This window comes from Microtus pennsylvanicus, chromosome 22 (genome assembly GCF_037038515.1).
Source record: "Microtus pennsylvanicus isolate mMicPen1 chromosome 22, mMicPen1.hap1, whole genome shotgun sequence".
Taxonomy (NCBI): Eukaryota; Metazoa; Chordata; class Mammalia; order Rodentia; family Cricetidae; genus Microtus; species Microtus pennsylvanicus.
In genome coordinates this window covers 11,466,353-11,494,341 of record NC_134600.1, presented here as the reverse complement: position 1 = coordinate 11,494,341, position 27,989 = coordinate 11,466,353, and the positions used below count along the sequence as shown (strand labels likewise).

The following is a 27,989-nucleotide window of genomic DNA, read 5'->3' as shown; positions in this document are numbered from 1 at the left end:
CTGGGATTGAATGTAATTTCAATACTGAACATCAGACTTGAACAACAGTATGCTAAAAGCCAAGCACTTTGCACACACGACCTCTGATCCATAAAATCCTGCTTACGGATAACAGAGGAGACTTTCTGAAGAAACGTGATCTCTGCAAAGCTAATCAATCACTTTAAGGCTCAAGGCTGAATTTGAGTTAGCATAAGCGTGGCGGGTCTTTCGTGGAACTTACTCTGCCCAAAGTCATTTCTGACCACAAGCTATGGGAACTCGAAGTTTCAGATGCTGCAGGTAATTCGATGACACTTAGTTACTGCTTGTTGCGCACATATTTACCTTTAAGAACATCAAGGAAACATCTATCGTTCTCCTCTTTTCTAGTCTAACCCAATCCTTAGCATCGAGTCTGCAAAGCTAGATGGACCACGGAGGCACTGAAATTGAAGACGCACAAAGGGACTCCACTGAAAAAAGCCAACGTGCAATTGTCTTTGACGCCTAACAGACGGCCGAACAGAAGCAGTGAACTAACAATTGGTTCCAATTCTGCACTGGCATCCCTAGCGTTCTGGCTCAGGATTTATACGTCACGAGTCAACACGGGACTCCCAACCGTCGCGTTCCCTTAGACGGAAGCCTAGAGGCTTCAGTTCGCGTGGGTTTTGCATGTCCTGGGTGGGGGAGCGGGGTGAAGCATCATCGGGAGGGACGTTTGGCGGCTTGAGTCGCCCGCGCCGTTCCTCACTTCTGTTAGCTGAAGAGTCCCCGCTCCTCCCACTGCATCCACGTGCCATGGTGAAGCCGTGCATTTCTTCTCGGAGGCCAGGTCCTCCCCGGAAGTGTCCCAGCGCATCCGCGCCGCGGCGAGTTCCGGCTGCAGGGAGATGGGCTCCCTGTGCCAGCGCTTGGCGCGCCCATCTCTAAGTTAAGCACAGATTCTGCAGCATGGGAGTCCAGGGGCTGTGGAAGCTGCTGGAGTGCTCCGGCCGCCGGGTCAGCCCGGAGGCGCTGGAGGGCAAGGTGCTGGCCGTGGGTATCCTTCAGGCGGAGCGATGGCGAGGGCAGGGCCACTGCCGGAGGGCTGGGTTCCTGGGAGCACCGGAGCCGGGCATTGCTTGGGTGTCTGCCTGTCCAGCTTGCAGCCCCTCTCTCCTCATTTTAGGGTCAGTCTGTGCCTCCTGTGCTTCGGTGCTCCCTGCAGAGTAGGTACGCGGTTGCCTTGGAGAATCGGGAGATTTAAAGGATGAAGTTGGAAGAGCGTCCGGCTCTGCAGAGCTGTAAAGTTTAGAAGTTATTTTGTGCGCGGCGGGAGGTCAGCGTGGAGAGACTATCGATCTCCCGTTCTTTTGCATAGTCAACTCATCTTTTGGAATGAAAAATTAATGTGGTGCCTAGTGAATTAGTTTCCTTCAGCCCCCGTAGTGTTTCCGTGTATGTTTAGCTGGTTTTGGGTCGCTGTAGTCTTGTTCTGTTTTCTCACTTTGGAAATGTGATACTAATTTTGAAGATCTCGTTTGCCTTTTCCACGACTCCTTTGACAGTGCCTCTTTTATCTCAGAAGCTGGAGGTACCATTACACTATTTTCTTAATGAGAACTAGATTTGTAAACAAATTGCTGGGCGCGCGCGTGCGTGTGTGTGTGTGTGTGTGTGTGTGTGTGTGTGTGTGTAGGTGAGGCATGTCAAGTCATTCTGTAAAGTGCAGCAAAGAAGCCATTATCTGATGAGCCAGTTCTTCACTGTGTTCCCAGCTTATAATTAATGGAGAACATGTAATATTAGAAGAAGAACGTTCTATGTCAAACACACCAGTGACAGAATTTTATAAAACAGTCTTACAAGTTTTTACCCAGGGAACAGGAAGTTGTGTAACTTGAACTTTGCAAAGCACATGTGCTCTGTCGCACCCTAGTGGCTTCTCGGTATCACTGCAGTTTAAGGATTTTTGAATTATTAGTAAACGAAAGGGCAGTTCGTAGTAAGGGGGGATCGAGACAGGGTTTCTCTGTAGCTTTGGTTTGGTGCCGGTCCTGGAACTAGCTCTTGTAGACCAGGCTGGCCTCGAACTCCCAGAGATCCGTCTGCCTCTGCCTCCCGAGTGCTGGGATTAAAGGCTTGCGCCACCACCGCCCGGCCGAGGGGGAACTCTTAAATTCTCATCGAGGGTTTCACCTTATAGTGGTAGAGTGCTTTCTTAGGATGTGTGAGGCCCCGAAGTTCCATGCCCGTTATTGAGAAAAAGTACTACTGGTAACGCCATCACGGATTTAGGTTATTTTCTGTTCCAGCCCCTGTAAAGGATTAGGAAGTTCAGCATCCTAACATTCAGGGATGACAGAGGAAAAGTAAACTGTAAATTACCTGTAAAATGGCTGAGTCCCATTCAGGATGTGAAGTCATTTTTGTGAGGTTATTAAGCTTTTCTGAAAGAAAACGGGTCATTTATCTAAAGAAAATTGAGAAAGATTCTGCATACAATCACATGTGTCTGTTATAATATGATTACTTCTGTAATTTTTTTTATATTTTACCATGAGAATTCTGATACCTGAAATTTAGGTGTTATTTGTTTGGTAATAAAGAACTCATCCACGGTTATCTTAGGTTTGTAATTTACGTACTCTTCCAAATAAATTGGGTCTTTGAGTTTCAACTCTAAAGCAAGTTTTGGCTTTGCTTTAGACTTAAGTTAAAGCACTTGTCCTTGGGGAATGTAAATTTGTTCCATGTGTGTTGAAGTTTAATGAATCAAATTGTGAAAATACTTTCGGCCTGTCTGATTTTATGTGATTGTTTTTCACCGAGAATTTTATGTGGGGACTTTCAGCCCTCCCAGAGAAATGGTAAGCCACAGCTAGTTTACATGTGGAAAGGGATCACTTCCGTGAGATTTAGTGTTTCAGGAGTAAGGGTGTGGATCTGCCTATGACTTTAAGATTCAGTGTGTAGAAAGTAATAAGGAACCAAAGTAAAGCTAGCTGACTTTGGGTAGATTCTGTCATGGCCAGGTATCCAGCTTCCATAAATGGTGATATATGTTTAACGTTCTCTGTTTGTTGGTATCACGTCTTGGATATTGAAAGTTTGAGGATGAAGCTGGAAATCCATACTGTTTTCCTTTACTGGTTCTCCGAGATATTAGCATTTGGTTAAACCAAGCACTTAAAGGAGCCCGAGATCGCCACGGGAATGCGATAGAAAACGCTCATCTTCTCACATTGTTCCATCGGCTCTGCAAGCTGTTATTTTTTCGTATTCGCCCTATTTTTGTGTTTGATGGAGATGCTCCACTGCTAAAGAAGCAGACCTTGGTAAATATCATCTCATTTTATTTTCTCTGTAGACACCATTAACAATTTTTTATGTTGACTACAGCATTTCTCCCTTCCCTTTCCGCCTTCCAAACCCTCTTATGTATTCCTCCCCAATCTTCAAATTCCTTTTTCCCCTAATTATTATTGCATGTTTTTATGTATATGCATATATATTCCTAACTGTAACAACGTGTTCCGTCCTTTTAAGGCTGCCTGCATGTATTCCTTATTTATTTATTTGTTCATATGTTTGATTTATTTTTGCTTTTTGAGACAGGGTTTCTCTGTGTTGCCCTGGCTGTTCCAGAACTCATTCTATAGACCAGGCTGGCCTCCAACTCAGAGATCCACCTGCTTCTGCCTGCTGAGTGCTGGGGTGCGCCACCACTGCCTGTTTTCAGTGAGCAGTTTTGACTTGTAATCAGTTTAATTTCAGTTGCTTTCATAAATTTCATAAATTTTTAAATTTATGCTTAACTGTTTTGTAATTTAGTTTGTTTTTCTTTCTTTCTTTTTTTTTTTTTTTTTAAATTTATTATTTCTTATGTATACAATATTCTGTCTGTGTGTATGCTGCAGGCCGGAAGAGGGCACCAGACCCCATTACAGATGGTTGTGAGCCACCATGTGGTTGCTGGGAATTGAACTCAGGACCTTTGAAAGAGCAGGCAATGCTCTTAACCTCTGAGCCATCTCTCCAGCCCCTCTTTCTTTCTTTTTTGAAACAGGCTCTCTCTATGTAGCCTCAGCTGACCTGGAACTCCGTATATATAGTCAAGCCTGCCTTGACCTTGCAATGTTCTGCCATTGTCCTAAGTGCTGGGATAAAAGGCATGCAATACTGTGCCAGGCTTGTAACAGTTTGTCTTTACAATATTTATGAGAAGTTATTATATATGTTAGGATCAAATTTACCTATTAACTGAAACAACTAGAATTTTATTTTTTTATTTTTTTTATTTTCGAGACAGGGTTTCTCTGTAGTTTTTGTTGCCTGTCCTGGAACTAGCTCTTGTAGACCAGGCTGGTCTCGAACTCACAGAGATCCGCCTGCCTCTGCCTCCCGAGTGCTGGGATTAAAGGTGTGCGCCACTACCGCCCGGCCAACAACTAGAATTCTTAAGTAGTTTCTTTAGGATATCTCTTTAGGTGGTCTACATTTTGTCTGGCTGGGCTACTATTGCTCGCTGTGGACCCCTACTTAAGAGATGTCTCCTTTAGAGTGTGATTGAGTGTCCTTGGTGACAGGAAAACAAAGCAAATAAGCAAACAAAAGACTATTTTCAGAACAACAATAGGAAAACTGCTCTGGTCTGGGTGATCCTCAAATGCCTTCTCAGTGAAGTTGTCCAGTTAGCTCAACATTCCTTAGAATACTTTTATATATGCTAAGGATTTCTTCTAATATAGTGCTGCATTTGTGGGGGGGGGGCAGAGGTATGTACAAATCATTTCTTAAAACAGTATCAAATTGGGCTGGAGAGATGGCTCAGAGGTTACGAGCATTGCCTGCTCTTCCAAAGGTCCTGAGTTCAATTCCCAGCAACCACATGGTGGCTCACAACCATCTGGAATGGGGTCTGGTGCCCTCTTCTGGCCTTCGAGCATAGACACAGACAGAATATTGTATACATAATAAATAAATAAATAAAAAATAAAAATAAATAAAAAAAACAGTATCAAATTGATTTTGTGGTAATTTTTTATAAAGGTTTAGATTCTTGGTGGTATTGAAATTTATTTATAAGAAACTGACAACAAGCTAGTAATTTCCAGATGTGCTCCATAGGTGATCTTTAGACAAGTGCTCTGTGCGTCCTGTCCAGCACAGAACCTGAAGATGCCCATTGACAGAAGTGAGGAGGAAGCCCTAGTACAGCCGTCGTCCTACATTCAGATCCTGAAAGGTTTTTAGTGGCCCCACACCGGAAGTGAAATCTCACACGCTTCATTTGTTTACAGGCCAAGAGAAGGCAGAGGAAGGATTCCGCGTCCACCGACTCGCGAAGGACCACAGAGAAGCTCCTGAAGACATTTCTGAAGAGACAGGCTCTGCAAACTGCCTTCAGAAGGAAAAGGCAAGAGGACTGTGCTGTGGACCCTCCCTGGGGTCTACTGTCCTCTCTCCGGGTCTCCTCACAACAGGAAGAGTCAGGGGAGGAACGAGTGGAGAGCTTCAGACCTGGGGGTGTGGGATTGTGGCTAACAAGAGAGAAAAGCTATTGTATTGCCTCCTCCTTTAATTAATTAATTAGACTTGTATTTGTTAAGAGTTGCAGGGATTGGAACTCAGGGCCTCACCTGTGCTGGTCAGGTGCTTTACCATGGAGATCCCGTCCGTGTGTCGTCGTCCCCCCCCCCCCCCCCCCCCCCCCCCCCCCCCCCCGCAACCTGACTTTACTGTGATCGGCCCCTTTCTCACTGTAGCCGAGGCTGTGGAAAAGACTCTGCGGAGCCCTAGCCAGTTCCCCTTTTCCTCCACATGGTTCTTAGTTATGACAGTAATGGCTTGGGGGAGACGCAGGCCAGGAGAAGACAGCCAGATGAAGGGGGGTAAAGCACTGTCCTTGAGCAGGATCTGTGCAACCGGCAGGAGGAGATGGTTGACTAAAAAATGCATTTCATAGGATTTTTGTTGAAAACTAACTGCCATGTGCTTTTCAGAAATGAAGCCCTACCCAGTCTTACTCGAGTTCAAAGAGAGGACATCTATGCTTTGCCACCTTTACAGGAGGAAGAAAAACACAGGTAAATGTTTCTCTACTAAGGAGTATCACTTTAGGGGCTGGGGAGGCGGCTCAGTTAGCGAAGGGGCTTGCCCCTCAAGTGTGAGGTCCCGTTCTATCCCTCACACCCTCAGAAAAACCTGGGCAGACTGGTAGCGAATGCCTGGAATCTCAGCATCTGGGAAACCTCCTGGTTTCCCTGATCAATAATTTATAGGGAGCTATAAATTATTATAACACCTTCTAGGATCAGTGCATAGCCATGCAGAATATCTGTTCAAATTCCCCTTTTCAAGATTACATATTTAAACTGACTTACAAACTACTGGGTTTTCATCTGAATATTTTGTGTATACTTTTGGCTATCCCACGCCTGTCCTGATCTCTCCCCTTGCTCTTCCTCTATACATGCCTAAACCTTTTGCTTTCTCTCTATATCATTTCTTTCTCTACATTGCTGACGTCACTCTCTGGCATCTCAGTAGCACCCAACCTTTTTTCTGTCTCGTCTTTGACCTCATACTTTTGCCTCAACGCCCCACTCCCAGCACAGTCTGCTGTGTCTTCTACAATTTATTTAAAGCCAAATTCTGATATTGTCATTTTCTTTTTCTTTTTATAAAACTTCATAATATATGTTTTCTGCTTTTTTTTTTCCTAACTGACAAATTCTCAGCACGTAATCTAGTCTGACCGGAATTTGCTCTGTAGTTCAGAGTGACCTTGAACTTACAACCTTCCTGTGTGCTCTTAGCGCGCCCCAGGCCCATCATCACGCCTAGCCTACCTCGTTGTTTCAAGATAAACTTTCAGCCCTTTAATCACTCTTTTTCAGCCTCGTCCCCTGGTCTCCTCTCCGTCACAGGCAAAATTTTCTTGCCTTTTTTCCAGATGACTGCAGAACTCAGTTCATGTACCTAGAATACTTCTTCGCATGTGCTTCTTTTGTGCCCTGTGTTGGAGTCCTTTGCTTATTCATAGCAGATCCACCAATGTGATTGTAGGAGGTTCTGGAAAACTTCATGACTGTCTGTCCTAGCTACTTTTCTATTGCCGTGATAAGATATCATGATCAAGACAACTAATGAAAGAAACTTTTTTTTTTGTTTATTTTATTTTATTTGACACGGTGTGGAATCTGTCCTAGAACTCGCTGCTCTGTAGACCAGGCTGACCTTGAACTCACAGAGATCCGCCTGCCTCTGCCTCCTGAGTGCTGGGATTAAAGGCCTGTGCTACCACTGCCAGGCTAAAAGAAACTATTTAATTGGGCATATGGTTTGAGAGGGTTAAAGTCTGTTATGGCGGAGTGAAGGCATGGCAGCAGAAACAGCTGGTAACTCACATCTGGAACCCTATTTGGACAGCATAGCCTATACTGGACGTGGTGGGAGGATTTGAGGCCTCAAAGCCTGACTCTTGTGACACACCTTCTCTCACAAGGCCACATCTCTTTCCCAAGTACTTCCATCAACTAGGTACCAAATGTTCAGACGTTTGAGCTTGTGAAGGTTATTTTTATTCAAACAATCACACTGCCTGAGGTTTTTTTTTTTTTAGGTGATTTACTCCTTAACTTAACTCTACCAACTTTCTGCTCCTTACGGAGGGAGTTAGGATTTCATATTGCAGTTGCTTACTTGCGTGTGTTCCCCATTAGACAGTGAGATCCTAGGGTCACAGCCTACCCATCCCATTCGCTGTTCCAGACCTTGAGCTCAAGAAGCATGTTTTTAAGTGTTTGTTAAAAGTCACAGACGTTAAGTGTGTTCTTGTCTGCAGTTCAGAAGAGGAAGATGAAAAGCAGTGGCGAGAAAGAATGGATCAAAAGCAAGCTTTGCAGGTACTCTCGTAACGGGAATTCAGAACGTGTTTCATTATTTGAAATGATGAACAGGATGGGTTTATGAACGTTCTCCATAAGGAGTAGACATAGCTGTCCCTTTAACTGCGTGTTTTTGATTGCATGTATGCATACATATATGTATATGTTTATATATACATATATGTATGTCTGTGTAAAATTCACACTTACATGCATTCAGTGCATTTGTATATTGGATTTGGCATTGTGTATGTCTTTCTTTCTTCCTGGGGAGGTTTTGAGACAGGGTTTCTCTATGTCGTCCTGGCTGCCCTGGACCTGACTATGTAGACCATGCTGGTATTGGACTCACAGAATCATGCCTGCCTCTGTCTCCCGAGTGCTAGGATTAAAAACATTTCAGACAGCTGTGAGCTGCCATGTGGGTGCCAGGAATCGAACCCAGGCCCTCTGGAAGAGCAACCAGTGTTCTTAACCACTGAAACATCTCTCCAGCCCCCAAATTAATTTCTTTAAGATGTTATTTTCTTAAAAAAAAACAAAACAAGGGGCTGGAGAGATGGCTCAGTGGTTAAGAGCATTGCCTGCTCTTCCAAAGGTTCTGAGTTCAATTCCCGGCAACCACATGGTGGCTCACAACCATCTGTAATGAGGTCTGGTGCAGAGTGTTGTATACAAAATAAATAAATAAATATTAAAAAAAAAACAAGACAACAAACAAAAAGCTGATGTGGCTATAAAAATGGCTCTCACCCGCAAGTCTTGTTCTCATTTCAGAATCCTTCTGCTTGTTCTTCTTCAGTCTAGGCTTCCCACTCCCACCAGGTTCTTGGTATTGGAAAAATCCCTGCCCCAGACATCTCTCTGACAGGGTTTTCTCCATCTATCATGTAAGATTTTTCCCTGATTACGTTTAGCAGCTCAGCCTATTGGATGTCCTAACAGTTAACCTTGCTTACCTGTTTTCTTGCTTACGTGCCTTGTTCTACTCATAAGATTAGGGTTCGTATGTACACAGCCACCACAGTGTCCAGAGTCTTTGAGTGGAGCCTGAGTGGGGTCCGAGCGCCTGATAAGTGGTTTGCCTTGGAGTGAGTGAACAAATGAAGGGGCTTACCTGTTTGTGCATTGTGATGCCTGCTGCAAAATGGATGCGTGCTTCTGTGTGTAGATTATGGAGAGCTGGGTTTTAATGATATAAACACAGTGTTCGTAGCAATGACTAGGCCTGAATGGGTAAATATAAACTTAATGAGGTTAACGTTTTACTTCCCACAGGAAGAATTCTTTCATAATCCTCAGGCCATCGACATCGAGTCTGAGGATTTCAGCAGCCTGCCCCCTGAAGTGAAGCATGAGATCTTAACTGACATGAAAGAGTTTACCAAGCGAAGGCGGACACTGTTTGAAGCAATGCCAGAGGTAAAACACGCAGCAGTAAACAGTAGCACATCAATGCGTAGAACAGAACTTCAGCAAGACTCAAAGAAGGGAAAATGGAGATGGTACTTAGAGTCCAAGTCTCCACTTCAGGCAGTAGTCCAGTTGCATGGGTACGGAATTGGTATATCTCACATCCCATAAAGCATAGTTTATTTATTTATCCATTACAGCTCATAGATATTCAAGGAAGTCTTGGGGACTTTCTGTTCAAGACTAGGCCCTCTCTTCTGTGTGTCCTCAGCACCTTGTAACATGGTGTTCTAGCCTCAGCACAGAACACGCCTGTCCTGATCCTGGCTACACTCTTAGCCGGCACTTCCGTGTCTGACACAGTAAGTGCCCAGCATGCTGTGGTTCGTGGGCCAATCCTTAGAAGTCACTTTAAACCACAACATGCCTTGCCGACAGAAAGTAATCCTAAGACGGAAAGTACTTCCGATGTGACATTCCAGGTACAGGATTGTGTCTTCTCCTAGGGTGGCCTGAGCGTGGTGACTTCATAGTCGCGGGAAGCCGAGGCAGGTGTGGTGTGCCTGGTTGTGTGTTGTGTCCTGACAATGCTGGTGGTGATTACTAAGTATGTGCACCCACTGGGCACCTGCTGGCTTGAGTTTCGGATGTGTGAGTTCCGTTTTCCTTCCTTTTGGCACCCCCTGCTGTTTGCAGTAGTTGTTCTCAAACACTGAGGTGGACTGACAGTTCTCAGCATTGATGTTGCGTTTTTATTTGCTTGTTTTTTTTTTTAACTTGCTGTTGACTTTAGAACTTTATAGAATGCTTGTTACTTTGGTGCTAAAAAGTTGAAAAAAAAGATTTATCTCTTATTTCTTATTTTCTATGCAGTTTGTGCAATAAGAAAATAATAAGGTGCATAGCAATTATATTATTAGGATTTTGGTACAAGGAAGTTTATTTTTATTCTAAGGGGAAAGTAATCCAGACTCTATCTATCTTTCAGGCATGTGCTTTGAGGGGTTGTGAGGAATCTCTGAGTGTGACTCAGAAATAAGATTTGAGTGGAGTGAGAAGGAAAGGAGAAAAACAGCCCCTCATGGTTTTCTCTTTGAAACCATGCTGTTGCTAGACCAGGCTAAGCCATGCTGGAAGGCTAGGGTGGCTTCGTGAGAAGACAAATTTCAAGTAGTCCAGGATGGACCTTGGGGCGGCTTATCGATTGTGCCCTTGTGGTATTCACAAGAGAAGATCCATGTCCTGGTTGCAGGGATAATGAGACTAATAATGGACTCAGTTGTGTAAGCCATCTGGCTGAGGTCTCCATGTGAGTCTGGCGTTGAAGTCTCAAGTCTGTTGTTTACAGACTGGAGATAGAAAAATGTCTCATTGGATGTCTGGGAGAATGAATCAAGGTAGTTTGTATAAAAGCGCTTAGAATATCCTCATTGGAAAAAGCTTTATACTTGTTAATTATGATGATTAAACCCTCGGTTGCTTTATTCTTTGTCGTTTGGGGACCAGGGACAGGGCTAGTGCTAGGCACTTCATTCGTATCTAGAAGATTGTGTTTTGCTGAGCCACCATCACCCATCATACCACAGCCATGTAGTCTAGCTCAGCAAATGGTTTTTGAGTGAATGATTAAGTAATAAAAGATCCTTCAAAGTTTCTTTTGCTTAATTCATTTTGTTTCAAAGAATTTTCTTTTCCTCCTCCTCCTCCTCCTCCTTCTCCTCCTCCTTCTTTTTTTGGTTTTTCAAGACAGGGTTTCTCTGTGTATCTCTGCCTGTCCTGGAACTCACTCTATAGACCAGGCTGGCCTCGAACTCACAGAGATCTTACCTGCCTCTGCCTCCCTCAGCGCTGGGATTAAAGGTGTGCACCACCACCGCCCGGATATTTTTTTTTAATGGCTGTTATAATTCCATGTGTGCTAATCACAGTACTTGGGAGGCAGAGACAGGCATATTTCTACAATTTCAAGATCAGCTTGGTCTATATAGTAAGTTCCAAAAGCTTGGGCTATTTATTGAGCAACTGTCTCAAAAGCAAACAAACAATAAAGAAAAACAAAAAGCAAAGGAAGTTACCGCTGGAACCCCACCTTGATTTTCAAGTTTTATTTTTCTGCTAAGAGGCTGTACCTTTTGGGGATGGGTTGGTGCGTGGTGGTGTTATCTGTGGAAAGCACCAATCTTGTTTATTTTATTCCCTAGGAGTCTAATGATTTTTCGCAGTACCAGCTGAAAGGCCTGCTTAAGAAGAACTACCTAAACCAGCACATAGAAAATGTCCAGAAGGAAATGAACCAGCAGCACTCAGGGCAAATCCAGAGGCAGTACGAAGATGAGGGGGGCTTTCTAAAGGAGGTGGAGTCAAGGAGAGTGGTCTCTGAAGACACCGCCCACTACATCTTGATAAAAGGTACCAGGCACCGTCATTGGCTTGACAGCTTCAAGCCATAGGATAGGGATGCAGTTGGCTCTCGCCGCCATGCCGTCCCTGTCGTGATGACAGGCTGCATCCTGTGCCAGTCAGAGCAGACGCGGAGCATCTGAGGACTTCGATCAGGAGCACTGTGCTCTTCAGGCTCTTGGTAGGGCGTCTGCAGGTAGCTACAGCTGCTGTGTCTTATGGTTCTGATGGCCGTCCCATATCCAGAACACAGCATCTTGTAGTGTTCTTTCCATCCTCAGGCCCCTACATTCTTTTTATCCCCACCCTCCCCCCTTTTGGGATGTGCTGTGTGCGTCGTCTGAAACATTTATGGCTGAGCACTCAGCAGTTGCTTGTTCCAGAATTCTGCAGAGTGTCACCCTCTTCAAGGAGGAGCTTCTCTGGTCCAGGCTGGCCACAGCACTGGTTCTGAGGTACAGAGGTACGGGTTTGGGAAGCAGTTGGACTACCCAATTAGCAAATAGCAAAATAGCAGCCCTACATTTTTTTCCTAGGGCAGTGACCTCTCTAGCCATGAGTTTTGACTGGGTTATACAGTCTCAGACATGTCTTTCCTCCTGTAGAGTGGGCCACAAATCCAGTTGAGTCGTATGTTGATTGACCCCCAGAGTATTCTTGACATTGTTGTATTAACGGGCACAGTTGGTCTGTCAGGTCAGAACTGTAGCACACAGCGTTCACCACCAGCAAAGACTTGAAAACTCCTCGCTCCCAGCAGCCTGCCCAGTACCTTTCAGTTCTGTGGTAGCTGGGTATCAGGAAGGGGGCTTCCAGCTCATTTCCAACTTCTACACCCTGTGCCCAGGGTGTGTCGTGTCATTTGCAATTGGATTAGAGCAGTAGCTGTGGCCTATTCTATATTCTTCTGGGAGCTTCTCTGGGCTGTCTGGTCAGAGACCCATGGGGAGTAACTTGTACTTGGCACTGGGATTTTCGATCAGTTCCCATGGCTTCTAGGAGCAATCTTGTCAGCTCACACAGGGTACTTCCATTCAATTTTTTTTATATTTATTTATTTATTATGTATACAATATTCTGTCTGTGTGTATGTCTGCAGGCCAGAAGAGGACACCAGACCTCATTACAGATGGTTGTGAGCCACCATGTGGTTGCTGGGAATTGAACTCGGGACCTTTGGAAGAGCAGGCAATGCTCTTAACCACTGAGCCATCTCTCCAGCCCTGCCATTCAATTTTTTTAAATTGTGTTTTTTTCATTTATACAGTGGTTTTTGCATCTATCTTTGGTTTGGGTTGACCCTTCCCCCCTTACAATCTTCACCTTTCTTCTATTCTTCCAACTCCTTCCCTAATTAAACCTTTCTGTCCCAAGTATACCTCCTTTTCATATCGTAACTGAGAGAATGAAGTAATAAAATGAGCTTCAGTCTTGGTGTGATAGGGGAAACAAAAGTCTAAATCATGGGCTTTAGAAGCCGGCATGCCTTGATGTCCAGTTCTGACTCTTGATTTGAGCAAGTGTCCTTAGCTTTGTGAGTCTTTGCTTTCATGCCAGGCACTTTGTATCTCTGATACAGGTTTGTTCTGTGGGCTGTGTCAGGTCCTGTCTGTAAAGTGTCCCGTATGTGGTGGCTTCTGCTATTTATAAATTTATTATACACATTAGCTACGTAAGGTAGAGTTTTGGGTCCATCGATGGTAGAATGTCTCTAATATTTCCTCAGACTTTTGACCATTTTTTTGTTTTGATGGGTACAAATATAATATCTACTTTTTTTTTTTTTGGTTTTTGTTTTTCTGTATAACTTTGGAGCCTGTCCTAGAACTTGTTCTATAGACCAGACTGGCTTCGAACTCACAGTGATCCACCTGCCTCTGCCTCCCTATTAAAGGCTGGATTAAAGGCTGGTGCTTCCACCACCCGACTCTGTGTACTTTATTTTAAAAAGATGTGAGAAGTAATATGTTATATCAAAGTAATTTTTAAAATATGAAGTTAGCATTAGAAATATACAACAAGGAGCTTCAGAATGGCTCAGCAGGTAAGATCTCATCTTGCTCTTCCAGAGGAACTGGGTTTCAGGTCAAACACACAAGTGGCTCACAGGTGCCTGTAACTCCACCTCCAAGGGGTCCAGCATTCTCTTCTGATTTCCCCAAGCACCCACACATGTAGGGCATTCATTTACACAAACACGTACGCACACACATAAATTAAATAAAGAAATAAGTGAGTCACAGTTTCTAAAGCCATGCTTAACTCTGAAGGCCGCCCCCACTGCCTCCTTACCCCACACTGCCAGTACTTTCAGTGACTCTGTCATGTATATTGGTTTTTCTATTGTTGCTTTTCCTTAGGGGTATTGGAATTTTTTTTTTCATTTCAGATTTTATGACAAATAACTTAGTTTCAAAAGCATATTTGAATTTGCTAGTATTTAAAGTAATAGGGAGAAAGATCATTTTACAAATTTAAATTCATATGTATGAGCACTAACACCAGGATTTAATTTTTTTCTATAGAAACAACTAAGAAATAATCTAAAATGGGATTTTGTTTTATGAAATAGATAAAAGTTTTTGTTTCACTTTTGGCTGTGTGTTGTGGCAAAATAAAATTTTAAATTACAAAATAAAACCTTGGGTACTTTTTCGCTCTGAGGTCTGGGAAAAGACGTCCATGATAAAGCCAGGGGAATCTTGGTTAGGTAGTAGTAATTATATTTATCACTAATGGATTAGTTACTACAGAGCCAGCCACTTTAGAATTAATGAACAGATTTAATAAAATCGTATCACTGTATTTACGATCCAGGATTCTCTTGTTCATCGTCCCAGAAAAACATTGTCACACTGTGAATTGCATGGTGAGAAATGTCTTAATTTCTCTCAGGTATTCAAGCTAAGAAAGTCATGGATGCGGATTCAGAGGCTTCTCCTTCCTCCAGCAGAGTGCACAGCATGTCCTTGGACCCGAAATTCTCACCCCAGGAGAAAGTGAAGCAGGAGAAAGAGCCAGAGGCCACACCTCCTTCTCCGAGGACTTTACTGGCTATGCAGGCAGCCATGCTGGGAAGTAGCTCAGAAGAGGAGCCCGAGAGTGGAGCGGGAAGGCAGCCTGGGGAGAGGAACTTGTGGGCCACAGCAGATTCAGGCTCCGTATCACCGCGTACGCTTGCGGCTATTCAGAAAGCTTTGGATGATGACGAAGACGGGAAAGAGTGTGGTGGGGGCGATGAGCCCACAGGAGGGACAGTGATGAGAGTGTTAGGTGATGATAAAGATGGAGAGGTATGCGCCAGGAGTGATGAGCCGGCAGTGCGAGCACTGCCTGGAAACGGGCCAGACCAGGGGCACAGTGATGGAGTTGTCGAAAGCCATGGTGTCACGCCATTTGCCACACTTCCTCCTGTACCCGCCGCGACTGTGGTAGAGGAGTGTGCGGCCAGCTGCGGTCGTGAGAAAGAACAGACCGCCTCTGCTCATTCATTGAGTGCCGCTTGTCATCAAGCTGGCGGATGCTATGCTCCAGGAGAACAAATGTCACTTACTCCGGTGTTGAAGGCAGCGTCCCAGAGAAGCAGTGAGGATGAGGTTGAGGATAAGCAAGCTCCACTCCCGTCAGCGTGCACGGAACTTCCATGCCGCGATGCTTCTGGGCGCCTCAGTGAAAGGAAACCGACCCTGGTAACTCCAGTGAAAACATATTCTGATCAGAGGCTGGACCTTGAAGAGCCCGAGCTGCAGGAAGGTCTCAACCCGCCCGAGAGGAAAGGCGATGATGAAACAGAGTGCGCACAAACCCCTGCTTCTAAACCATGCAGTACAGTTCACGTCCCGTCAGAGGCAACGAGTGACTTAGAAAAGGCATTGTCTTCTGACGAACGTGGCGATTCCCGGAAAACCATCGAGCAAGGGGAGATGCCTGAACCTGCTGCCAAGGAGTTGATTTCAGTCCCGGAGCCCACGGGACCAGTGGAGATGGAGTCGGAAGAGAGCGAGTCTGATGGTAGGTACTCCTTTAAGGGAATGGAGTGGGAGGGCTTCATGTCTGTAGAGACCAGGAGACCCCGTAGTTCAGCCCTGTTTACAGCAGAGGAACCAGGAAAAAAGGAGAAATGAGCATCCCAGGGTCACACAGCCAGGATGGGGATGCCCTGCTTTGCTGGGCTGGCCTTTGTATCTTTAAGATTTTATTTTATTTTGCATGTATGGATATTTCACATATGCATGCAGTGCCCATGAAGGCCAGAAGGGGGCATCAGATCTTCTGGAATTGGAGTTACACAGGGTTTTGAGCTGCTCTGGTCACTGGGAAGCTTAATGCAGGATCTCTGCGAGAGCAGCAAATGTTGTCAACTGATGAACCATCTTGGCACCTCTGTCCTTGGTATCGTTAAAGGAAAGGAGTGCCATGCTTGGGGAAAAGAAAGCTGAATTTCCTTTAGCTTTTGTTAACTTTCTACTTTGACAAACTTGCAAAAATTAAAGGAGTGAAAAGCTGTCATAGACTACTGACTGATTCACACCTAACCTTAGAGGCCAGTATTTTGCCCCGTTTGTTTGTATGTTCCCTACCTCTCCTTATCTTTGCTCCTTCTGCCTCTTCTCCCTCCACTTCTCCTCTCCATATCTCTCTCTCTCTGTCTCTCCAGTGCACTCTTTGCATATCTCTCTGTCTCTGTATTTTTGTGGACACATATGCGAGTGATCTTCATTATCTATAGCTTGTTTATTTGGGTAGTCTCTTCCTTGCTAAAATTTGATTCCAGAGTCAAAGGCATGTTGCTGTTTCTTTATGGGCATTTGCTGGGAGCACGGGTCTGTATTACCATGCCTGGCTCGATTTCTACATCTTAGTTTCTCTGTTTGTCAGTTAGCAGAAAGGAATTTGGGGCCTATGAGAATATGCTGCACCCAAGCAAACTTCCTGCCATGTGTTTCTGCATCCTTGATTGACCTCCGTCTGGGCAGAGGCCTACTGTGATAGTTGCCAAGTGGTGATGACCAACTCCATCCTTCCACAGGCGTTGATTAGTTATAGTCTACTATAGGGAAGACCCTTTCCCTTCTCCCCTGTTGGCTGTTTTTGTTGTCATGTGGATTGCGGTATTCAGTTATAGAACAATACTATAACACATTTGCTCAAAGCTTCCTCACTTTGGCTGGGGGAGTGGTGTCCCTCAAGCAAGCTCTTGCGACTTTCGCCAATTCCTAATTGTATTTTGATCATTTCTGTACTTCTGGCCAGGATGCCGAGGTTTTTCTTGTACTGACTCTGCTATAACCCTGGTCTAGCATTTCTTTAGGGAGCCCTTGACTCTTAGTAAAGCTTATCAGTCAGCACTAGCTTCTGGGTGAGCTCCCTGAATTCCTCAGGTTTAAATTGCTTATCCAATCTTAACTTAACTTTAGTAAGTGGTACCTGTTAGGAAATTTATCCATTTTTTTTTATATTTTCCAATTTGGTTGGTACAGGTTTTTATGATCCTCTGGATTTCCTTGGGGTCTGTTGTTATGTCCCCCTTTTTGATTTCTGGTTCTGTGTCTGTCTTGTTGCTTTTCTCCAGGACTCCACTCTTTGTTTCATGGATGCTCTGCATTGCTTTCTTTGTTGCCTTCAGTTTCATTACTTCTTGCCATCTGCTTCTTTTGGGTATGCTCACTTATTTTTGTTCTAGATCTTCGGGCGTGCTATTAGGTTGCTAGGATGAGATCATCTCCAGGTTTTTATGTAGGCACTTAGTGCTCTGAACTTTCCTCTTAGCACCAGCTCCACTGTGTCTCCTAAGTTTGGGTGTGCTGTGTGTTCAAAACAAAAATCATTGAATTCTATTAAGTCTTGAATTTCTTTATTTCTGCCTTGACCCATGCTTCATCCAATAGAGAGTTGTTCGGTTTTCTTGAGTTTGTAAACTTTGTGTTATCTTTGTTGTTTATATCCTGCTTTAATCCATGGTAGTCTGATAGGATGTAGGGAGTTATTTCAGTGTTCTTGTATCTTGAGAGTCCCTTAGTGTCTGAATATGTGGCCAAATTTGGGGAAAAGTTTCATGAGGTGCTGAGAAGGACATATATTATTGGGTTAAGCGTTCTATAAATATCTGTTAGGTCCATTTGGTTTATAGCATCCAATAAAGCCAGCATTTCTCTGTTTAGTTTTTGTCTGAATGATTGTAGTGATTTGAATGAAAATGGCCTCCATAGGCTCATGAATGGCACTTTTAGGAGGTGGTTTTTTTTTTTTTTTTTTTTTTTTTTGAGTAGGTGTAGTCTTGCTGGAGGAAGTATATCTCAGGGGTAGGTTTTGAGGTTTCAGAAGCTCATGCCAGGTCCTCTGTCATTCTCGCTTCCTGCTTCCTGCAGACCCAGATGCAAAGATTTGCTGTCAGCCTATCTGCTTCCCAGGTTTCCTTTCTGAGTTTTAAAAATAATATTATCTTATTATATGCAAGTTTTTGAGAATTTTATTCATACTTTCAGTGACCAAAAGCTTAGTAGATCAATTTGTCTGATTGAAAACGCTTGTTTGAAAGTGCGAGGCGGGCGTCTGTAATGCAGTGTGTTTAAGAATAACAAGTTAGGGGGGCTGGAGAGATGGCTCAGAGGTTAAGAGCATTGCCTGCTCTTCCAAAGGTCCTGAGTTCAATTCCCAGCAACCACATGGTGGCTCACAACCATCTGTAATGGGGTCTGGTGCCCTCTGCTGGCTTGCAGGCATACACACAGACAGAATATTGTATACATAATAAATAAATAAATATTAAAAAAAAAAGAATAACAAGTTAGTTGCATGTTTGAGGTTATACTTAAATCCTTTTCTTTGGGGTCTCATATTTTTCACAACTGTTTAGAAAGTTCTGATGATGTCAGAGTGACCCTGACGTTCTCATTGTAGATGAAGTGACATCATTCTATTTTGGACAGGAAGTTTCATTGAGGTACAGAGTGTGGTCAGTGATAGTGAACTTCAAGCAGAGTCACCGGAGACTTCTAAATCTGACTCTGAACAAGATGAAGAGGAACCAAGAGGAACCCCGCAAGAAGGAAGCTCCAGGGACACAGAACTCCGACAGGACAGCTCCGACAGCGAGGACGTGGCCAAAGAAGAGGACAAAAACACTGACAGAGATGCTGAGAGCTCGCCTAATGAATGGCAAGATATTAATTTGGTAATCATGTAATACCATGTTTTATCTTAGTGCCGAGGAAGCCAAGCCTGCGGCTTTTGAGATTTTAAGAGTTGCTGGATAAATATTTACTAGCTGTTCTTAATTCATCTTCTTGTTACTCATAGTTCCCTTTTGAAATGTTAGTTGCGAGCCAGGCGGTGGTGGTGCAACGCCTTTAGTCCCAGTCTCTGTGAGTTCGAGGCCAGCCTGGTCTAGGAGAGTTAGTTCCAGGACAGGCTCTGAAGCTACAGAGAAACCCTATCTTGAAAACAACAACAACAACAACAACAAAAACAGAAAGAAAGAAAAAGAAAAGAAGAAATAAAAAGAAATGTTAGTTGCGCCTGGGATGGATAGGTTTCTCATATGATGTAGTGAGGTGACCGAAAGGGACAGTCTTTTCTCGAAATCCCAAGAGGGCAACACGGTAAGGAGCAGCAGGTTACTGGTCATTTCCACCAGAGGAAATGCAGGCTTTTTGTTTTCTTGCAACAAATGAACATAGTTGTATCGTAACTGGAATGATCTGTGAATGGGAGCATTTTTTATAGGAGGAACTGGACATCCTGGAGAGCAACCTCTTGGCAGAACAGAACTCACTGAAAGCTCAAAAACAGCAGCAAGAACGGATCGCTGCCTCGGTAACGGGCCAGATGTTTCTAGAAAGTCAGGTGAGTGAGTGTGACTCCAGGTTGGGCTTCTGTGACTTGTCCTTCTGTGGGAAGGGCTGTGTGACAGCCTCACACCCCTTGTGTTCAAGGTCACCAGTGCATTTCCCTGTGGGTGCTTTCTCTTACTACAGGAACTCCTGCGCCTGTTTGGCATCCCCTACATCCAGGCTCCCATGGAGGCAGAGGCGCAGTGTGCCATTCTTGACCTCACTGATCAGACTTCTGGGACCATCACTGATGATAGTGATATCTGGCTGTTTGGGGCCCGGCATGTCTATAAGAATTTCTTTAACAAAAACAAGTTTGTAGAATACTACCAGTACGTGGACTTTCACAACCAGCTAGGTAAGATTCAGAGTGTGGTCACTTCCCACAGTTCACTGTCCTGATTTGCCTCACGTGGTTTTTTCTCCTGAAGGAACTAATTCGATGCATGAATGGAAATGCGAAATTAGAGGATTTCAAAACTCGGATTTAAGAAGCTAAAATTCTAGTGTCTTTCTTGTAGTTAAATCATCTACAAGGTTAGTTGAGTTCCCTTATAGGGAATCAGAGATGCTCTCATAGGGTAGAGAATGGAGCCGTTGCTGCTTCTGATGCTGACCGCATGCATCCATCTGTTCAGCTGGGAAATGCACACTGACTCTCATATGCCAGTCATCCTTGACAGTGGGGAAAAGAGCAGCGAATGAAACAGTCTAGTGGAAGGAAAAGATGCTGGCAGTGTTTACAAGTCATAATGTGATGTTTGGTGTGCACATAGGGTAAAAGCAGAAGGAGAATGAGGAGCTGCGTGATGTTCCCACAGAGGTGTCCTCAGGGAAGGCTTTGTTTGGGACAGCCTAGGGCAGGCTCCTCAAGAAAATGTAGTCAACAAAGATGATGTCCGAGGGACTTAAAGATTCAAGGCCCTGAGGCAGAAGATTGCTTATATCCCTGTTCTAGGGAAGTAAGGAGGCCAGTGGGAATGGGGAAGGAGGGGGCTATCAGTAGTTACATCACTGAGAAGAAACTGAAGCCTCATAGTGTCTGGGGTAGCAGAGAAAACAGTGTTTGTGTCTTGGATGAGGGATATGGGAAGAGGGCTTCTAGTTTCCCGTTTCTGGGCCGGTGGTAGAATGGAGCAGAGGAAGAGAGTGGAGTTGGGATGAGTTCATTCAGAGACGCTCACTAGAGGCAGTTGTTAGTGCAATGCGTGTGCCTCTGGTCAGACGGAGCAGGTCAGACAGCTAACGTAGAGGTGAGCATACATAGAGAACTTAAAATGAGAATGGTTAAAACTTGAGAATCTCAATATAATGATATTTAATGACGGAAACGCTTTGGATATTGGTTTATCATACACAGTTTATATAATAAAATATTTATGTTATATAACTTTTATAAAGTTATTAAATCTGTTTGTTGCTATTCACACAGGACTGGACCGGAGCAAATTAATCAACTTGGCATATCTACTGGGCAGCGATTATACCGAAGGGATCCCGACTGTTGGCTGTGTAACAGCCATGGAGATTCTCAATGAATTCCCTGGGCGCGGCCTGGAACCGCTCTTAAAATTCTCGTAAGCTTTTTTTTTCATGTCTTTAATTCAGGTTATTTATTTAAATACTCAGATTAACAAGTGGATTTTTTTATAAGCTGAACTCTTACTGTATTGCCTAGACTGAGCTCAAACGTGCAATCCTCCAGCCTCAGCTTCCTACATAGCTGCTATTGTAGGTGTGTGCCACCACCTCGGGGGTTTCTGAAATCATGATGTCCCAAGCCACTGTTCACTGAAGGAGCAGTGGGGACGGTGACTGTGGTTTCTAGGGCCCTTGTGAGTTTCTTTTCTTTTTATTCATGCCTGGCTTATCCTTGTCCAAGGACACAAAGCCAGTTCTGCAGCTCTCATTATTGTGTGAGCTGCCTCTGGATTCACTTAGATGTTTGCCGAGTAGCTGATGTCATCTGCAGGACTCAGTGATGGGAAAGGTAAGTAGTTACAGTCTACACCCTCAAGTTCCTTCTTAGACTGGGTAATGCAAAAGCAAATGAAATTGTTCAGTGTTGCCAGTGTAATTGTTTACCACAAGTTCAGTGTTATGAAAGAAGTCAAGGTTGTTGGTGACAATCTTTTCCTATTCTATAGACCGCTGCTTTGTCAGAATGGCTGTGTCCTTTATCTTGAAGCTTCTCAATTTCATGACATCATTGTTGTTGATCTTCATGCCCGTGATTTTGGTGTTCTGTTCAGAAAGCCTTTTCCTGTGCCAGTTCAAGGCTATTCCTTTTTCTCTTCGATCAGGTTCAGTGTATTTGGTTTTATGTTAAAGCCATTTAAAGTTGAGTTTTGTGCTGGGCAATAAATATGAATCTATTTGATGTCTTCTACATGGAGACATCTAGTTTGACCAGCACCCATTTATTGAAGATGGTTTTTTCCAGTGTGTATTTTTGCTTTGCTTATAAAAATTCAGGTGTCCATAGGTGTATGGATATGTGTCTGGGTCTTCAGTCACACTCCATTGGTCAACATGTCTGTTTTTATCTCCATACCATGTGGTTTTAATTACTACAGCTCTGTAGTGCAACTTGGAATCCAGGATGGTGAGACCTCCAGCAGTTTTTTTGTTCAGGATTGTTTTTGCTTCCTGGGTTTTTGTGTTTCTATAAGAAACAGAAAATCGTCCATCCGAGATTTGTGTTGGAACTTTGAATGGGGTTGCATTGAATCTGTAGGTTGCTTTTGGTAAGATGACTGTTTGTTCGATGTTAATCCTACCAATCCATGAACATTGGAAATCTTTCTATCTTCTTTAGTTTCTTTCTTCAAAGACTTGATGTTTTTATCATATAAGTCTTTTGCTTGCTGGGTTAGAGTTACCCCAAGATATTTTATATTATTTGAGGCTATTGTGGAAGGCGTTATTTCCCATATTTCTTTCTCAGACCGTTTGTCATTTGTATATAGGAAGGCTACTTATTTTTTTTTTAAGTTAATCTTGTATCCAGCCATTTTGCTCAAAGTGAATATCAGCTATATGAGATCTCAAGTGGAATTTTTATAGTCGTGTGTATATACTATCATATCATCTGCAAATTAAGATACTTTGATTTCTTCCTTTGCAATTTGTATTACTATTGATCTCCTTGTTGTCTTATTGTGCTAGGAAAGACTTCAAGTACTATATTGGCCTGGAGACAGTAGACTGCCTTGTCTTGCTCCTAATTTTAATGGAATTGCTTTGAGTTTCTCTCCATTTAATTCAATGTTGGCTATAGGTTAACTGTAAACTGCCTTTATTATGTTTAGGTGTGTCCCTTGTGTCCTTTATTATGTTTAGGCATGTCCCTGTGTCCTTTATTATGTTTAGGTATGCCCCTTGTTTACTTTATTATGTTTAGGTATGTCCCTTCTATCTTTTATTTCTCCAGGGCTTTTATCGTGAAGGGGTGTTAAGTTTTGTCAAAGTTTTTTTTTCTGCTTCTGATAAAGTGATTATATTTTTTTCCTTTCATTTGTTTATATGGTGGATCACATTTATTGAGTTTTAGTACATTGAATCATCCCTGCATCTCTGGAATGAAGTGTACCTGATTATGGTGGATGATCTTTTTGATGTATTCTTGGATTTGGCTTGCAAATATTTTGTTGAGAATTTTTGCGTCTGTGTTCACAAAGAAAATTGTTTTGTAATTCTTGTTCTTTGTTGGGTTTTTATGTGATTTGGGGATCATGGTAACTGTGGCCTCACAAAATGAGTTGATGTTCCTTCCTGTGTCTATTTTTTTAAAAAATATTTATTTACTTATTGTGTATACAATATTCTGACTGTGTGTGTGTGTGTGTGTGTGTGTGTGTGTGTGTGTGTGTGTGCAGGCCAGAAGAGGGCACCAGACCTCATTACAGATGGCTGTGAGCCACCATGTGGTTGCCGGGAATTGAACTCAGGACCTTTGGAACAGCAGCAATGCTCTTAACCACTGAGCCATCTCTCCAGCCCTCCTGTGTCTATTTTGTGGATTTAATTTGAGGTGTCAAATTGTCTTTGAAAGTCTGGTAGAATTCTGTACTAAACCCAGCTGGCCTTGGGCCATATTTTGGTTGAGAGTTGTTATGTATCAAGAAAACTATCCATTTCTTTTAGATTTTCCAATCTTTTAAAGGTATATCTGGATTTCCTTAGTGTCCCTTGTTATGTTCCCCTTTTCATGTCAGTTTTGTTACTTTTAGATCTTTCTGTCTTTTTTTTTAAAGTTTGAATAAAGGTATATCAGTCTTTTTTATGTAGGCACTTGGTCCTGTGAACTTGTCTCTTAGAACTGCCTTAATTTTATCCCATAAGTTTGGGTCTATAGTGTATTCATTTTCTTTTTTTTAAAAAATTTATTTATTTATTATGTATACAATATTCTGTCTGCATGTATGCCTGCAGGCCAGAAGAGGGCATCAGATCTCATTACAGATGGTTGTGGGCTACCATGTGGTTGCCGGGAATTGAACTCAGGACCTTTGGAAGAGCAGGCAGTGCTCTTAACCACTGAGCCATTTCTCCAGCCCCCTAGTGTATTTATTTTCATTCAACTCTGGAAAGTCTTTAATTTCTATCTTTATTTCTGTTTTGACGTGTTCCTCGTTTATCAGTGAATTATTCAGTTTCCCAAAGTTAGTAAGCTTTGTTTTGATTCTGTTATTGACAATCTACTTTTAATCCTTGGTGGTGAGATAGGATGCAGGGTATTATTATTTGTGTGTGTGTATATATATATATATATATACATATATATACACACACACATATATATATGTATATATATATATATACTTAACATGGTGTGAGATCTGTAGCATGTAGCTTAATAGTCTATACTACATACCTATGCTAGAATTAGCACTTGGAATTACATTTCAGAACTTTACATTTAGCTCTTTCTCTCCAGCGTGGCAACTGTTATATCTTCCTGCCTCGTAAGTAATTGCTTCCATTATCGTGCAGAGAGTGGTGGCATGAAGCTCAGAACAGCAAGAAGGTTGCAGCCAATCCTCACGACACGAAAGTGAAGAAGAAGTTGCGGAAGTTGCAGCTGACACCTGGCTTCCCCAACCCTGCAGTCGCGGATGCTTACCTCAAGCCTGTGGTGGACGACTCCCGGGGGTCGTTTCTGTGGGGCAAGCCTGACGTGGACAAGATTAGAGAATATCCTTTCTTAACACTTATGGGACTGTTAAGCCAAAGGTTTGCTGGGTTTTAAGTGTAAGGGACAGGAACCTAGCTTTGTTTTTTCTCCAGTGTTCTATTTATCTGCGGCCCTATTTGTTCTTTTCCTCTTTAGTTTTACTGAGATGTCTTTTTTATTTTTTAATGCTGGGGAATGAGCTCAGGGCTTCATGCATATGAGGCAATTGTCCTTCAATAAGAATCTTAATTTGAAACAAGCACCTACAGCATACATGACATGACCACATGTTTACGATTAAGTATTCTGAAAAAATATGGAAGATTACTGGCTTTGCAATTCTGTGCATTTAAATAATAATTTGGGTGGCGGTTTCAACACCGATGATAGATTTAACCCCAGTACAACTTCCTTTCTTAAACAAATATGTAAGATAGTCACTCCTTGCATTTATTCTAGGTTAGCCATACTCTGAAGTGAGGAGTCTGTGATGTCCTAGTATAAATCTTTGAGTGTCTTCTGCCTTAGGAGATTGACCAGAACATGCTGCCAGATGATCTTGTCAGAGTGGCTTATTTTGCCAGCCTCTTATCTGACCACTTCAATCTTTATGAATATGATTGTCCCCGGGGATACAGAGAGTGGCATCAATGGTTGACTCTTGGATCTTTTTGTTTATTACTTGTTAAGTCTCGTTAAAAAGAAAAAAAATCTGTAAATCTTAACTACCAACACATTTTGTCAGAGATACTTTGGCTGGAACAGGACGAAGACAGATGAATCCCTTTTTCCAGTACTCAAGCAACTGAATGTCCAGCAGGTAACTGTGGATTTTCTTTATGACCAGAGTGATGACAACAGTTGGTAGGGTGGTTGCTGTTAATGTCCAGTTAACTCTTATTTCAGGGCAAGTAACCGAAGGTTTGGAATGGTGATGCCTTAAAGAATAGAATAAAACATTGAGAAAAAATTGGGCCTTGAATCCATTTTTTAAATATCACTGTTAACCCTGCAGTGTCCTTATTTATGCTGACTTTGAAAAAATTCTAGTCTAATAAATGGTTTCATATTAAGATGCTTGAGTTGAAATGTATTACTTCTCTGGAGCTGTGTTCAGTTTTTAAAAGCCCAGGAAGTAGTCCCTCCAAAACAATTCTAATCATTCAATTTTCTTCAAACACTAACATTTCAAGTTACAACTTAGGGTCTGGTCTATCTATTAGCATTTCTGCAAGAGAGGTTTTGTAGGAGGAAAAATGCCTTTTTCGGTGGCCTTCAGTTCTTCCAAATGGGTGTCTATGATTTTCTTACCTGTGTGTCTTGCTCACATTGGGTAAGCCTTCCTTCATCTCAAGCCACTCATGAAACATACATGTAAATAAGAAAGAAACTCCAGTTTTAGGATAGCAAAGTCAATTCCCATTAAGTTTGGGTAATTTAGGGAAAAAAATCCAATACAACTGATCTTAAGAATATTCCCAGGGGTTCCCTCTTGTTTACCTGATTGCTTTTACCTACCAGAGGTAGAAGCTCATTAAGAATGAGAGTATTTGCTAGTGACTGGTTATTCCGTAATTTCAGGCAAATGCCATTGTAATATATTTTCCCTTTCCGTTATTCATTTTTTTTCTCCCTAAAATTAGAAAGTCAGATAGTAGATTAAAACTGCTACCTCTCTCCTAATAATTGTTGACATGGGCTTATTTTTCCCTTGTTTCTCATGTTAATCTGCTCCTCGATAAATGCCTCTGGACAGAGTGGGTCTCTCCTTCCTCCTGCCTCATCAGCATACACCTTCTTCCGTGGATTGCGTTGCTTTTTACAGTTTTGGGGGATCCGCGTATTTTCCACAAAGGAGTTCATATTGGCTCTGTTTCTTTTGGGAATTTTAGTTTTTTGGGTAATTATGAATAATGCTGTTATACACACACACTAGATATGAGTATCTTTTCAGCCTGGCATGGTGGTGCATGCCTTTAATCCAAGCACTGGGCAGAAGCAGGTGGATCTGTGAGTTTGAGACTAGCTTGATCTACAAAGCGAGTTCCAGGACAGCCAGAGCTGTTATACAGAGAAGCCCTGTCTCAGAAAAACCAAAAAAAGAAGAAGAAGAATATCTTCTTAACAGTGGATTTTTGTTTCCTGTGGCTTTTGATGGTGCCTAATTTGTCCCTTGAAGGTACTATATGATGTTAATGTTCTTAAGAGAAAAGCATTGGATGACTTAGACATTGACTCTGAAATTCTTTTGCTGCCAGAGAAGAGGATACAGTTGTTATAAAACAAAGCAAAACAAAACCCCTAAATCCCCACAGTGGTAGATTGGCAGGCCATGAATCTTGAATTCTTAGAACTAGTAATCCAATCTGAGTGATCAGAGTTGAATTTTTTTTTTTTTTTTTGGTTTTTCGAGACAGGGTTTCTCTGTGGTTTTGGAGCCTGTCCTGGAACTAGCTCTTGTAGACCAGGCTGGTCTCGAACTCACAGAGATCCGCCTGTCTCTGCCTCCCAAGTGGTGGGATTAAAGGCGTGCGCCACCACCGCCCGGCCAGAGTTGAATTTATTGCTTTGGTCTAGAAACTACTCACTAATCGGATTCATCATTTTATTTTATTTTAGACCCAGCTACGAATTGATTCCTTTTTTAGATTAGCTCAACAGGAAAAACAAGATGCCAAGCACATAAAAAGCCAGAGGCTGAACAGAGCTGTGACATGCATGCTGAGGAAAGGAAGAGAAGAGGCAGCTGGCGAGCTGGAGAAAGAGATTGGCACCCTGGATAAGGCAAAAGGAAACACCCCCAAAAGAAGCCTGACGAGCCCAAGAGAAACATCAGACCCCAAAAGAAGGAGGTCTTCAGGAAGCGGTGGGTTTCTGGGGGACCCCTACCTCTCAGAGTCCCCCGGGGATTCAGGTGAGGATGCAGAAAGTTCATCTGAGATGTGCGCCCAGCAAAGAACAGCGGAGTCACCAAAAGTCCGCCACTTGGATTTGCCCACCGTGGAGAGAGGGGCTCACGGAAGGGATGTGTCTGCTGTGTCTACCAGCAGCTCCAGTGAGGACGATGGGGACGAAGTCAAGGCAGTCCTGGTGACTGCTAAACCTGTATTTGGGAAGAAAAAAAGGAAGCTAAGGAGAAGGAAAGGAAAGTCTAATTTAAAAAAAGCCAGCAGTTTGGAAGGATGATGTTCGCAATGATTATGTGTTGAGAGCATGAAATTAAATCTATTTGTACAATCTCCACTTTGAATGTGTAGTTTTTATTTTATAGTTTGGTTTCTAAAGTTTATTTAAAAAAATTAAAGAACAGAA

General features: G+C 42.9%; 1 protein-coding gene across 3 annotated transcripts; it reads left to right on the top strand.

Annotated features, from left to right (window-relative positions):
- The first annotated feature begins 622 nt into the window (after positions 1-622).
- Ercc5 (ERCC excision repair 5, endonuclease) lies at positions 623-27,916 on the top strand. Of its 3 annotated transcripts, XM_075956109.1 has the most exons (16): positions 788-1,024; positions 3,127-3,302; positions 5,268-5,383; positions 5,970-6,053; positions 7,814-7,874; positions 9,135-9,278; positions 11,471-11,678; positions 14,565-15,100; positions 15,134-15,680; positions 18,599-18,843; positions 19,395-19,514; positions 19,646-19,859; positions 20,934-21,078; positions 24,497-24,699; positions 25,415-25,497; positions 27,297-27,916. In XM_075956109.1, the coding sequence occupies exons 1-16, from the start codon at positions 937-939 to the stop codon at positions 27,861-27,863; spliced, it is 3,537 nt and encodes a 1,178-aa protein (XP_075812224.1). In that variant the 5' UTR covers positions 788-936; the 3' UTR covers positions 27,864-27,916. The 3 variants fall into 3 exon arrangements, with proteins under 3 accessions (XP_075812223.1, XP_075812224.1, XP_075812225.1); XM_075956108.1 differs by having other exon boundaries at positions 623-1,024; positions 14,565-15,680; positions 24,497-24,697; positions 25,413-25,497; XM_075956110.1 differs by having other exon boundaries at positions 830-1,024; positions 3,134-3,302; positions 14,565-15,680; positions 24,497-24,697; positions 25,413-25,497.
- Positions 27,917-27,989: the final 73 nt, after the last annotated feature.